The 13,671-nt window shown below is 45.2% G+C and overlaps 1 protein-coding gene across 2 annotated transcripts in view; it reads right to left on the bottom strand.

Annotated features, from left to right (window-relative positions):
* The window catches only part of HDAC10 (histone deacetylase 10), a 45,643-nt gene extending 32,244 nt beyond the window's left edge, over positions 1–13,399 (bottom strand). The window contains exons 1-5 of one of the 2 annotated variants that reach the window (XM_075928170.1): positions 13,237–13,399; positions 12,193–12,285; positions 9,357–9,443; positions 5,211–5,277; positions 1,775–1,909 (exon numbers count right to left, since the gene is read on the bottom strand). In XM_075928170.1, the coding sequence (XP_075784285.1) occupies positions 1,775–1,909; positions 5,211–5,277; positions 9,357–9,443; positions 12,193–12,285; positions 13,237–13,384 (530 nt within the window). In that variant the 5' untranslated portion in view covers positions 13,385–13,399. Of the gene's footprint in view, positions 1–1,774; positions 1,910–5,210; positions 5,278–6,789; positions 6,950–9,356; positions 9,444–12,192; positions 12,286–13,236 lie in introns of those variants that run through there. The other variant, XM_075928159.1, reaches the window with a different exon arrangement.
* Positions 13,400–13,671: the final 272 nt, after the last annotated feature.

The raw sequence follows: 13,671 nt of genomic DNA on the forward strand, positions 1-13,671 counted from the left end.
TTGGCTACGTCTACACTGGCCCCTTTTCCGGAAGGGGCATGTAAATTTCACCAGTCGTCGTAGGGAAATCCGCGGGGGATTTAAATATCCCCCGCGGCATTTAAATAAAAATGTCCGCCGCTTTTTTCCGGCTTTTAAAAAAGCCGGAAAAGAGCGTCTACACTGGCCCCGATCCTCCGGAAAAAGCGCCCTTTTCTGGAGGCTCTTATTCCTACTTTGAATAAGAAAAAAGCGGCGGACATTTTTATTTAAATGCCGCGGGGGATATTTAAATCCCCCGCGGATTTCCCTACGACGACTGGTGAAATTTACATGCCCCTTCCGGAAAAGGGGCCAGTGTAGACGTAGCCAAAGTGTTAGTAACCACATGTCATAGTGAAAGGTTCAGGCAGGGGAAGACTGAGGCAGCAAGGAAGCAGAACACTACACTCCCAAGAACAGCAGGGTAGATATAAGAGACACTGCTTCGGTGTGTAGAGACCCTGCATAGGACATGCACTCTGAGGGTTCCGATGTGTTGACTACTCTATTCCACTTGCTGAACCCTTGCCTCATTGTCTACACTGCTATTTAATCCTGTGCTAGCTGGGTATGCTGCATCTGTACTTAAAACACCTTCTTACTTTGCCATCCAAGGGAGAGATTATCACTTTGCAATTTGCTCTGAGAAAAGAGCAATGCAGTGATGCTCTGCCTCAAGGGTTGATGAAGGATTGATATTGTGTTTTTGAGAGTCATGGTTGGGTTCCAAATTCTCCCCTTGCTCCATGGAAGAAGGACCAGGTTTATATCTTTTGCATCTCCATGCTGGCTCAGTTGTATTTACTCCCATGTAACAAGTGCCATAGTCTCATCCTAGCTAGAGGACAGACACAGTGATGGCAGCTACCTAATAGAGATAAATATAAAGTAGTGACGCCAAAATGAAGGGATTACAGGAGTTAAGTTCACTGTATTAAAAAAAAGAGCTGACCTAAGCTCACATGAATCAGGTGTGAACATGTATAAGACATTTCAACATAAGTAAGTAAATAAATAGCTCTTATACTTTTCATCCAATTCCTTTGTAAAGGCAGTCAGTACCATTGTCTCTGTTAGGCACAGGGAAGTGAAGTGACTTGACCAGGGACAGCCAGTAGGCCAATGGCTGAGCTGGGAGTCCCAATCCATTGCTCTATCCATTAGGAAGAATAAGAATTTTACATGTCTTTTGAGGGTGGGAGGTAGTGGGTCACCATGTTGGCTTCTGACCTCTTTGAGGCCTGATTTTCTATATGTAAAAGGAACTTGGTGGTTTTATCCTGATGTAAGTAAAATCAACATTAAAAAAATCACTACACAACATAGGACAATTAAGACTGCACCAGAGCTGTGGCCAGGACCTACTGAGCTCAGGGATCGGGGCATTGTCTCTGAATATGTATGACAGAGTCCCTCTCAGGCCTACTGCAGAATTAAATGCAATACCTCTCTATGTAGTTCAATTTATCTTGGATAATTTCCTCTCTTTAACCCCCCCAATATCTTTCTATTTGATTTATACAAATTCTCATTTTTCCTGTGTTCAGTTTTTACTGGTGAAGTTGGACTAGTTTTGTGTAAAGACTACTAAATTTTACATGTAAAGAGCTTCAGTTGTATGCAGTTAGTGCTGAAGACAATTGGCAATCTCTGCTAGGTCAGGACCTTTCACAGCAGCAAAATACACTAAACGTTTTTGTAAACATCAGATAGAACCTGGGTGATGTAATAAACATTATACCCAATATCACACCTGTGAACCAACATGATCTCTTCCTCAGTTCCTTCCCTGACAGGTACACGGACACATCTGTCCACAAGATCATAATGTTTAAGTTGATCATAGGAGGATAACAGTCTTTCCGGCACTTCAATATCACAGACGGGGCTACAGATAAAAAATAATTATTTAGTTACAATACAATATCAGCAACGCTGTTATAAACCTTCTTCAGAGATGCATAAGATAAGATTAATTTTTCTTGTATGGGTGAATGAAAGAAAAATAATCTTTGAAAACTTTTGTTTGTAGAATGGGGGACAGCGAAGCAGACAGCAAACGTTTTTGGTTATAAAAATGTGTAAGTAAAATGGGATTTTATGTGGCTCTTAAAAAAAACAGGGGTGCAACCAACAAAGAACCCAGCCAAAAAAAAAAAATCAATAGAGATAGAGCCCCAAGACAAAAAAGGCAGTATTACTCACAAATGGAAAACAGTATCAGAAATAAATAATGCTAAAGGCCAACAAAGAAAAAGGGGCTTTACAGCAGAATTCTACTTTGATCAAAAGCAGTAAACACTCTAGGTCCCATGAAAATGCAGCTCACAAAATGGAAATCAAGGACACCCATCAGGTCTTCTATACAGCCTTCCCACTAAAGGAGAAATAGTTGCTAATTACATCAAGGAATTAATCTTATTCACAGCCCCACTGCCACCTTGGACTCTGATAGAGGCATCAGAAAACAAGGGAAGATGGTCCTGCCTTGAGCTTGGTCCTGCCTTGAGGGCGGGGGGCTGGACTCGATGACCTCTTGAGGTCCCTTCCAGTCCTATGATTCTATGATTCTATGGTGGCTGCAGGAGGTAGGTTAGGCAGCAATTCAAATAAAGTGGATATATCTATACATTTCTCCAATGGCGTCAATATTTTTGTTTGATAGCCAACCAAAAAATTCCTTTAACTGCATACACTTTTTAGCAACCAAGAGCTGACTTAAACACTTCACTACAGGCAGTCCCCGGGTTACGTACAAGATAGGGACTGTAGGTTTGTTCTTAAGTTGAATTTGTATGTAAGTCGGAACTGGTACATATTGTAGGGGAAACTCTAGCCAAACATTTCTCCAGAGCTCAGTTTTATTCTCCCACACCTCACTTCCCTCAGTCCTTTATTCTCAAGCTGAAGTGTCTGCTGAGAAAAGCCGCTCCGCGTCTCCCTGGTCTGCTTGGGGGTGGGGGAGCCGCTAGCTTCACGTCTCCCTGGTCTGCTGGGGGGAAGCAGCTAGTGCGGGGTTGCCTCACCCTGTTTGTAAGTAGGGATCCGATGTAAGTCGGATCCATGTAACCTGGGGACTGCCTGTACTTAGCTACGGGACTCATCAAATGTTTAAGATTAAACACATTCTTAAGTGCCTTTTTGGTTTAATATGTAGCAACTATAACTAATACGCAGCAGGACTGAAACAAACAAAAGGAAGTACTTCTTCACACAATACACAGTCAACCTGTGGAACTCATTACCAGGGAATATGGGGAAGGCCAAAACTACAGGCAGTCCCCGAGTTACGCGGATCCAACTTATGTCGGATCCGCAGTTACGAACGGGGCCCTTCCTCTCCCTGGTCTCCAGCAGACCAGGGAGAGGAAGCAAAGCGGCGGAACACGCGGGCAGCGGACAGGGCTATCCGCTGCCCACGTGCTCCGCGGCTTGGCTCTGCTTTGCTCTGCTTTGCCCTCCCCGTATCCCTGGTCTGCAGACCAGGGAGACGGGGGGGACAGGGGAGCAAAGCAGAGCCAAGCCGCAGAGCACGCGGCCAGCTGACAGCCCAGACGCGTCTGGGCTGTCAGCTGACCGCGCGCTCCGCGGCTTGGCTCTGCTTTGCTCTGCTTTGCCCCCCGTCCCCCTGGTCTGCAGACCAGGGAGACGGGGGGGGACGGGGGGGCAAAGCAGAGCCAAGCCGCAGAGCACGCGGCCAGCTGACAGCCCAGACGCGTCTGGGCTGTCAGCTGGCCGCGTGCTCCGCGGCTTGGCTCTGCTTTGCCCCGCGACCCCCTGGTCTGCAGACCAGGGGGACGGGGGGGCAAAGCAGAGCAAAGCAGAGCCAAGCCGCGGAGCGCGCGGTCAGCTGACAGCCCAGACGTGTCTGGGCTGTCAGCTGGCTGCGTGCTCCGCGGCTTGGCTCTGCTTTGCCCCCCGTCCCCCTGGTCTGCAGACCAGGGGGACGGGGGGCAAAGCAGAGCCAAGCCGCGGACGCGTCTGGGCTGTCCGCTGCCCGAGTGTTCCGCCGCTTTGCTCCCCGTCCCCCTGGTCTGCAGACCAGGGGGACGGGGAACAAAGCAGAGCAAAGCCACGGAGCCCGAGGGCAGCAGGACAGCCACGGCGCGTCTGGGCTGTCCCGCTGCCCCCGTGCTCCGCGGCTTTGCTCCTGACACCTGTGGTACAGCAGCTGGGGCGCTGCCAGTTGGTCCCGTAGCGCTGCTCTGGGCGCTACTGGACTAACCGGGCAGCACCCCAGCTGCTCTGCCCCAGGCGTCCTGATTCAGCCACTGCTGGTCAGTTTCAGCAGCGGCTGAATCAGGACGCCTGGGGCAGAGCAGCTTGGGTGCTGCTGGGTTGGTCCAGTAGCGCCGAGGAGCGGCGGCGCTATTGGGCCAACCCAGCAGCACCCCAGCTGCTCTGCCCCAGGCGTCCCCAAGTCAGCCGCTGCTGAAACTGACCAGGGGCTGACTACAGGAAGCCCCTACCCCGGGCTTCCTGGAATCAGCCGCTGATCAGTTTCAGCAGCAGCTGACTTGGGGATGCCTGGGGTTCTTAAGTTGAATCTGTATGTAAGTCAGAACTGGCGTCCAGATTCAGCCGCTGTTGAAACTGATCAGTTTCAGCAGCAGCTGAATCTGGATGCCAGTTCCGACTTACATACAGATTCAACTTAAGAACAAACCTACAGTCCCTATCTTGTACGTAACCCGGGGACTGCCTGTATAAATGGACTCAAACAAAATTAGGTAAATTCATGGAGGACTAAGATGGTCAGGCATACAATCCCATGCTCTGGCTATCCCTAGTCTAACTTCTGACTGCCAGAAGCTGAGAGTGGACACAACAGGAGAGGGATTGCTCAGTGATTATTCTTCTCTTCATTTCCTCGGAAGCACCTGGCATGAGGCACTATCAATAGTGAGTTGGATGCAGCACTGGCCTGACCTTAGCATAGCAGTTTTTTTATGGCTGAGGCCAAATGCTAATCAACGTCTAGCTGAAGGTCTTGCTATAATATCTTAATATAAATGGGGAATTAAAAATATCTACCTAAATAAGCTATGTATCTATTTATTGAGATGAGAGAGTGACAAATTTCCTTCCATCGGACAGAATGGGGTAAAATCAAGCTCATCTGGTACTTTTTTAGAAATGCTAATAACAGTCTGTTCATAGAAAATGCAACAAATCTGCAGCTGACTTACTCATCCCAAAGTAGTTTGTAACTTGTCATTTCATCATCATAAATCAATGCAGTTCCCGATGCCATTGCTATAAACAAAACAAAAACAGACATCCAAGATACATTCTGTGGCTATTTCAGATAGAAAACAAAAGTTTAAAAAAAAATGAAACTGTTCAGATATCTGTTGTATTCTGTGTAATCTATTTTGGGGTGAATGCCAATATCACAGAGGCAACAATATATACCAGAGGTAGTGATCCTGAAACTGAAACACAAAAGAGGCTCTGCAAATTATCTATATACACAACAAACCAACATTATTGGGCATTAGAGCACTGGACTCTGTTATCTAAACTGTAACGATGGTACATACTCATTTGTCAGGGCTGGTCTGAAGGTATGTTTGTGAAGTACTGGATAATTCTCAGACTGGTAGAACCAAAGTGTTAATATTTACACAATAGCCATTAGAGTCATAATAATTTATGTTAAATTTTACGGCTATGTCTACACTGGAAGATTCTTGCGCAAGAACAACCATTCTTGCGCAAAAACTTGCCTGCTGTCTACACTGCACGAGCATTCGTGCGCAAGTAAATTTACAGTATAGTGTTGGAAAACAGGGCTTCTTCCAGAAGTTATTCCTCTCCCCAGGAGGAATAAGCCCGCTTGCACAAAAGCTCTTCCACAAGAGGGCAGTGTAGACAGGCAACATGAATTTCTTGCCAAGAAGCCCCTATGGTTAAAATGGCCATCAGAGCTTTCTTGCGCAAGAGAGCATCCATACTGCCATGGATGCTCTTGCGCAAAAGCACATGGCAGTGTGGACGCTCTCTTCTGGAAGATTTTTTGCACAAGAACTCTTCCGCAAAAGAGTTCTTGCACAAGAAGCCGCCAGCGTAGCCGTAGCATGTTTACTTTTAGAAAGGTGCCTCTTAAATAATATTAACATGGGCACGGAAAGAAATTCATTTTAAAGTCTGTTATAAAAGTGATAAAAGGCCATTCACATGCAAAACAGAATGAACTGGTGTCATCAAAGGTAGAGGAGATCAACCAGTGGGGTTGTCAGTACCAGCTCAGCTTTTCAGTTCAGGCTCCTATTCAGTTCATTTCCTAACTTCTAAATCACATGAGGTTTCCCTATTATTTAAACAGCTCGCGTGTTTGCAGCGGGACCAACTGCAAAATCAAATAATCCAGTCGCCCCCTCTCCACCCGCAAAGCTCATCTGGAGAAAGGGCGAGTTGTCTGACCACTGGGATACCACAGAAACTCCAGCGCGCGCTCTCAGGAGCACCCCGCAGGAGGACGTGAAACGCCGAGGCGCAGCCACACGAAAAGCAGCCGGGGAAGCGGGCCGGAGAGTGCATCGGTCGGGCCGCAGACAGGTGGCAACCCCCACAAGTGGGGGCAGGAAGGAACGGCGCGAGCCGTGGGCCATGCATCCCTCATTCCCCGCGCGGGCTGCGCCTGCCTCGGCGAGCGGGGATGGGGAAAGGGCTCCGGCTCGCCGCCCCTGCGGGGAAGGGGGGTGCGCAGGAGAAGGGGGGGGGGTTGCTGCAGCTTTGCGCTGAGCTAGGGCTTTGCGTCCCTACCTCGGCGCGCTGCTGCTCCTGCGCGGGCCGCCCCTTGGCCTTCTGTGTTCTCTTCCTGTTTCCTCTATCGGCCCATGATCCGGAGTGAAACCCCCTCCGCGCGCCACCTCCCCCAGCCTCCTTCCCAGCCCAGCGGCTCCTGTGAGGGAGGAGTCACGGCGGGAGGAAGGGCGAGAGAGGGAGAGGCTGGGGTGGCAGGGCAGTGTGTGTGGGGGGGGGGGGAGGGCGGGCGGGATAGCAGGACTGTGGGGGAGGGTGGTGAGATGTAGGGTTGGTATTGAGTGAATGTATATGCGAGGGCAGGACATTGTGTGCATGCCCTGCCTCGTGTGTGTGAAGGCTGTGTGTGGGGGGGAGGAGGAGGGGGGGTTGTTTGCAACCCATGGTGCAGTTTGGGTTTAAGTGGGGCTCAACACAGGGCCCTTGAGTAGGAGCCAAAACAAAAAAAGTACAGTAGAGTCCGGATTATCCGATCTTCGGTAATCCGACATTCCGCTTTATCCGACGCTGCAGCTCCCGGGGACAAAGCGGTGCCAGCAGGAGCGGCATCAGCACCTCCAGGGCACGTTCCCAGAGAATGGCCCCATTCACTGCCCCGTCACTCTCCTGCACTACTTGAATAAACATGCTTGTACACAACTCTCTACTATGAATAGGAACACAGTTATAACAGTTTAAATACATTTTTTTCTTGCCAGTATGGATGGAAAAACAGCTCTCTAAATATATTAAGATTAAGCCCCTTATTTTCTTTTCCTCACTGATAAGAAGCCATGTTGGTACTACTAAAGAGTTGGACTCCACAGTGCTGGGAATTGAAGAAAATGGAACAGAAGACATTCTCTGTCCCATAGAGCATAGTCTACAGTGAGCTTTACAAGTGTAGACTCCATCAAAGAGTTTATTATAGGATTGGGGTTTAAGGATAAGATGTTACTGCTGAGTATAGGACATATTGGTGGGAGGAGAGAAGCCACAGGTAACAATGATAGGAACACAAAGTTACAAATATTAGCTAACTGTAAGCTAGATTTTTCTATTTTTAAATGTAAGTAAACAAGAGGGTGATTAATGAATCACTAAAGAATTATCTGATTGATTTTAACAAAGATGCTCTGGAGCATGGTAGAGAATCACGTGCTAGCATGTGTAGTTAGGACTTTAGACAAGACCTGGCTTTAAAATTCCAGATTCTTTATTCAACTTTTTAACTATACAAACACAACAGATAGCATATAACTGGTGTACCTGATAATTTATGCTATTACATATTTTTGTGCTGATTATACTCCTTTATTATATTAGTTCTGATGTATTTAAGTTGAGCCCCATCCATCCATCACCAACTGCTTTTTAAGATCAGCACAGGATTACTACAACTGAAGATGCTACAGTCATTTGGCCAATATAATGTTTTACATTTCTTGAGTATTATCAGTGTCTTTTGCAGTTGCCTTAGTCCCATGTAATTCCCAGAGATGGCTGGTAAAGCACCTGGGTTGATTTATAAAACTAACTCATGTTTTGTTTTAATTAATGTAATGAAAACAGACTAGATAAATTCAGTAGAATTCTGGTTCATATTCCAGTAGGTGTGTGTACTTTAAAAATGATCACACAATATAAAGAAATTATTTTTTCAAAAACTGTACTTATATGTGCTTTAAAATATTAATACTATGGTACTGTAATTGCTACCCATTATAAAATAAAACTAACCACCCCAAACATGTCCTTTCTGAGGCTGAGACTCTTTGTAGTGTATCTTTAGAAATTGATGTCTGACATAAAAGGAAACCATTTTGTCCATATAGAAATACCCAGTAGAGGGCCACCTTCTTTAAAAACACTCCATCAATGTATGAAATTAAGGATGTAAGGCAAATTTTCTCAAAGCAGGTGCCTAAAATTAAGCACTAAAACCACAGTAAGGCTTATAAAGGTTAATATTGAGATATTACAATGATTAGCAATACAGAAAACATAAGAAATTGACACATTTTCAGAGGTGCTGAGTACCTCAAACAGCATTGGAAGTATTGATAGTTATGATTTATATATGGAAGTATTTTATGACAGTTTATACATTTTATGCAAGATTTTTCACAGCAATCTGAGAGTACACATTTATACATGCTGGACCATAGTCATACTTCATGTAAGTGACTGCAACACCATTTATCACACAGATGTCTACTTTTACCCAGGTTAAATTCGTGTTATAACATTAAAAAAAAAGAAAGTACAATAAGACTTTACATTGCATTTATTATACATTTCTATTTACAGGATAGCCTTGGTATAAGGAATTTTACATGTACCAAGCAGGAATCATAAAGATATTTATAAACATTTATGGTGTTTCCACTTCCGTGTGGCCAAAGTCAGCTGGGAGTCCCTCCTCTGCCAGCGGTAAACTTGGTTTACTAAAACGGTACCCTCTTCAATATTCCCCACAATGACATACACCATGGGGCGGTAGGTCTGGGTCATCTTCTGAGTACAATTTTCATTTATAAGTAACCACTGTTGTATCATGTTCCGAGTATCATAAGGCAATAGTAAACCTTGATTGATGAATTCCACTTGGCATTCAATATTATACTCCTGATCACCAGAAACTGTCCTCTTTTTGGACAACTTTACCTTCACCGCTATGGGGAAAAACACATAAATTATGTTAACTATTTAAATATAGTAAAGAATACTGCCTCAGGATCAGTGGAGGAATCCATACTGTACTCTACAGTAGAGATATTAAATATCAGTTAATTGAATAGTCAGTTAACCTCATGAATTCTTATTGGTTACTCGGCTAGTCTATAGTCCCTGGAGGTGAGGCTGGCAACCAGTGTGTTCTGGCCCCACTCCTGAGGAGCCCTCTGCAACTCTGCTGCTGCCTCTGTATCAGAGGCAGCGGTGCAGGGTGCTAGGTGGGAGCTGGTCCGCGAGGGGAGCCAGTGTAAAAACCAGCTCCCCTCAAGGACCGGCTGCCTGTCACCCTGTGCTGCTGCCTCTGATACAGAGGCAGCAGTGCAGGGTGTCAGCAGCCCCTGTCTGTGGGGAGGGAGAAGCTGAGCTCCTGGACCTGGCGTGAGCTGGAACTAAGCCAGACTGCCTGCCTGCCTGGCTCCTAATACACTTTAAATGCAGAGCCACAGTGGGGGTAGGTCCCAGACCTGGTACAAGCAAGGACTGAACTGTCCAGCCTGCTAAAAAATTTATTGTTGGGGTGAGAGGGAGGAGAATGCATGTAGTTTATAGCATTAACCTATAAGCTTTTGCTTATCAGTTAATCGGTTTATCAACTACACTATTACATCCCTACTTCACAGTGTGTGCACGGATGGATCTGACTGCAGAGTTGGTGTCCTTAATCTTCTGAAGCAATAGAAAGCTGCAATACAACAGGGGTGCGTCTAGACTGGCAAGATTTTGCGCAAAAGCTGTCTACACTGGCCACTTGAATTTGCGCAAGAGCCCTGACTTTGTAATGTACAAAATCAGTGCTTCTTGCACAAATACTTTCACGCTCCCGCTCAGGGATAAGCCCTCTTGCGCAAGAGGGCCAGTGTAGACAGGCACCTTAATTTTTTGTGCAAGAAAGCCCAATGGCTTAAAATGGCCATCGGAGCTTTCTTGAGCAAAAGCGCGTCTAGATTGGCACGGATGCTTTTGCACAAAAGCATCCTTGCCAATCTAGACACTCTTTTGCGGAAATACTTTTAACAGAAAAACTTTTCCATTAAAAGTATTTCCACAAAATCATGCCAGTCTAGATGTAGCCCAGGTGAAATTCTGGCCTCACTGAAGTCAGTGGCAGTTTTGCCATTGGCATTTTGGGTGCCAGGATTTCACTTGGTAGTGTATAAATGTCTCCTCTTCTAAGAATGGGGGGAGGGGGAGTTGGTAAAGGCATGGCTTGGGGAGACAAGCCACCGGCCCCACTGCCAGTCCCACCCCTTCCCCGCCCCCATGGGAGGTGAAGCAGTGCACCATGTGCACGTTCCCCCTCCCAACCACGGGGAGAGAGAGGAACAGGTGGGAGTGCGCTCACCCCAGCATCCCTAGCCTTAGGGAGGGCAGAGGGCACGTGGCATGGGCCCAGCCCTGGAGGAGGGGGTGTTGCATGACCTGGCGCAGCCCAGGCTCTTCATCCCCAGAGCACCAGGTGAGGAAGGAGGGCGCTCCACACAGCATAGCCTCTCCAGTCCTAGGGAGGGAGGAGGGCAGAGGGTACATGGAATGTGTGTAGTCTATAGCATTCACCTATAAGCTTTTGCTTATTGGTTAATTGACTACACTGTTATATCCCCAATCTACTGTATTAGGCCATACTTTAGTTCTAGGTCATTGCAATAAGTCAGGGTAGTATTTTTTGTAAAGAGGAACATAGGTAAGAAATTTTTCGCTGAATCACACAACCAGAAAAACGTAACAGTCTTATAAAGAGCAATATAAGGTATCTTTAGTGACACTGCATTTGTTCAGCTACTTACATGACCAGCTGTTCCAGCACACTGATATCATTCCAGCCTACGTGTCCTAGGTGTTCCTAGTGAAATTGCGGCTTTCTCCATTTTTCAGTAGAATCAGCCAGCAAAATATCTGGCTACTCCTGCCTGTTCTTTGCACCATCTTTAGTTCTTCTCCTTCTCAATAAAGCTTCCCACTCAGCTCTCTCCCCACCTCTAACTTTATCGTTGCTTTTCCACACACATTTTCCTTAAGACCTGGTTGAAAATCAACTCAAGTCAATGAAAGTCTTTGCACTGATTTCTGTGGGCTCTGGGAGAGACTTCTATCTGTAATCTCACAGAATTGCCAGTGAAAGCCCCACAAGGGAGCAGAAAGAACTTTCAAAACCTCATTACGTAAGCCTTTGTTTAATATTCCAGTGTACTGAATCTTGCTTTGAGTGGTTAACAGGAAAAATGCTCATGCACACAACCAGTAAGGAACTTTCATCTTTTAAAATCAAACATCCAAGTGTCTCAGCTTTCTTTTGCTTTAGCTACCAATAAAAGCCACTTCTCTCCTTTGCCACAGATTTATCCATAAAATACACTGCAGTAAAGTACAACATACTAGACTAGAATAAAAGAGCTACTTTGTTATAAAATAGACAATAAGGCAACATCATTATTCAAAAGAAATCAGCATGGGACCTATGTGTATATTTCTATAGGAAAAAGAAGTTCCATAAACTATTTGCTTGGAGCTAAATTCTGACTCCCTTGAAATTGATGACCAAACTCTCATTGATTTCAATAGGATCAGGACTAAGCCCTTGATGTCCCCTCAGAAACTACCAATTATATTTGAAGTGCCAAAATGTGTCCACTTATCAGTAATCAAAAGAATATTGTGTCTACAATCATATACATATTAACAAGAACTTACCAAAGTTATTGGCACAGAAAACATCTAGTACTCTTTTCTGTGTAAAGATTTCCTCCACTGTTGGACAGGTCTGGCATATTGGCTTTGGCAATTCTGGTAAGAAATATTAAAGTATATTATTGAATATTGTTTAGTCCTTAGAATTTGGTGCCAATGAAAGGTATTAAAGTGATAGGCCTGAAAAGTGACTCCTCCATTTAACCACTGAATACATGTGACATAGGTAATGGTACCACAAGCTTCCAGACAAGTGCTCTGAAAATGGGCCACTTCTAGGGTTGAAAGGAGTTTCATTTTCCATGTCTTTTCAGTCCTTGCTAAGAGTGGCCAAGGTACCAGCTTATATTAATTATGGAATTACTTTAATATAAAGTTGTGGTTTTATGTGTGTGTATTGGAACAATTCTATTGGTGATGCTGGGTTAAATCCACCAGAAGGAAGATCTTGTGATTAAGACACTGGTCAAGGGTCCAAGGAAATGGTATTGGTTCTGCTAGGCAAGTCACTGGTGGCCAGATTTTCAGAGGTGACTCCTGTAGGAACTGTTAGATATAGAAATCTGAGCATTAATTTCTCCGTGTCTCAGTCTCCCAGCAGTAAAGTGGGAATTCTTCCCTATCTCAGCTTTTGTTAGGACAAATTTATCGTGTATATGAATGCTCAGATACATGGTGATGAAGGCCATACAAACTCCTATCAGTAAAAAAATAAAATACATTGAGCTCTATTGATGCAATGGGGATTATGCTGCATATATGCATGATTGTAATAGCCTTCCTCTTTCCTTGACCATCCTTCCTTGACTTCAGAGGAGTTACACTGATTATACCAATAAAAAATCTGATGCAATTTAAAGGACTTCACAGGATCAAGTGCAAAATGGATCTGAATGCAGGCACAAAGTGGATAAATGTGCATTCATGGTAATGACTGTTTACAAAAGAAACTGTTTTTCGAAATGTATCCCTAAAGTTGAATTGGATTGATTCTGTGCATTTGATTTTAAGACCTCGCAGCCACTCCCACCCATCTATTCCATTTACCTTTATGAATATGTTTGTAGTCTTTGCTAAGAGGTGCTAGACACATGTCCTCAGCAGCAGAGAAACGATCACAGTCCAAACTGTCAGGCCAAGACTGTCCATGGCAGAGGAGCACAGGAGCACAGCTGTCACGAACTGCGACACACATACTCCTACAAGGATGGATGAAGCTGTGAAAAAGTAAATGTCAGGTTCAATCAGTTACATTTCCTAGAAGTCTATGACAATAGCGAGGATTCCTACAGTAAATTTTGCACAAAGTTGTGCAAATCTTTCCTACAGGTCAGTGTTTAACATCTGCCTCCATGATGGTGCAATTCTACACAGCAACTGCTGATGTTCTGTATCTGGGCCCTGGGCTGGGTTGTAAAACTCATGCATAGTTTTAAGAAAAATGCCTGTGTGTCATTTTTATAGCAGCAGCAATGGCTCACT

The sequence above is a fragment of the Pelodiscus sinensis genome, chromosome 1 (assembly GCF_049634645.1).
Source record: "Pelodiscus sinensis isolate JC-2024 chromosome 1, ASM4963464v1, whole genome shotgun sequence".
Lineage (NCBI taxonomy): Eukaryota > Metazoa > Chordata > Testudines > Trionychidae > Pelodiscus > Pelodiscus sinensis.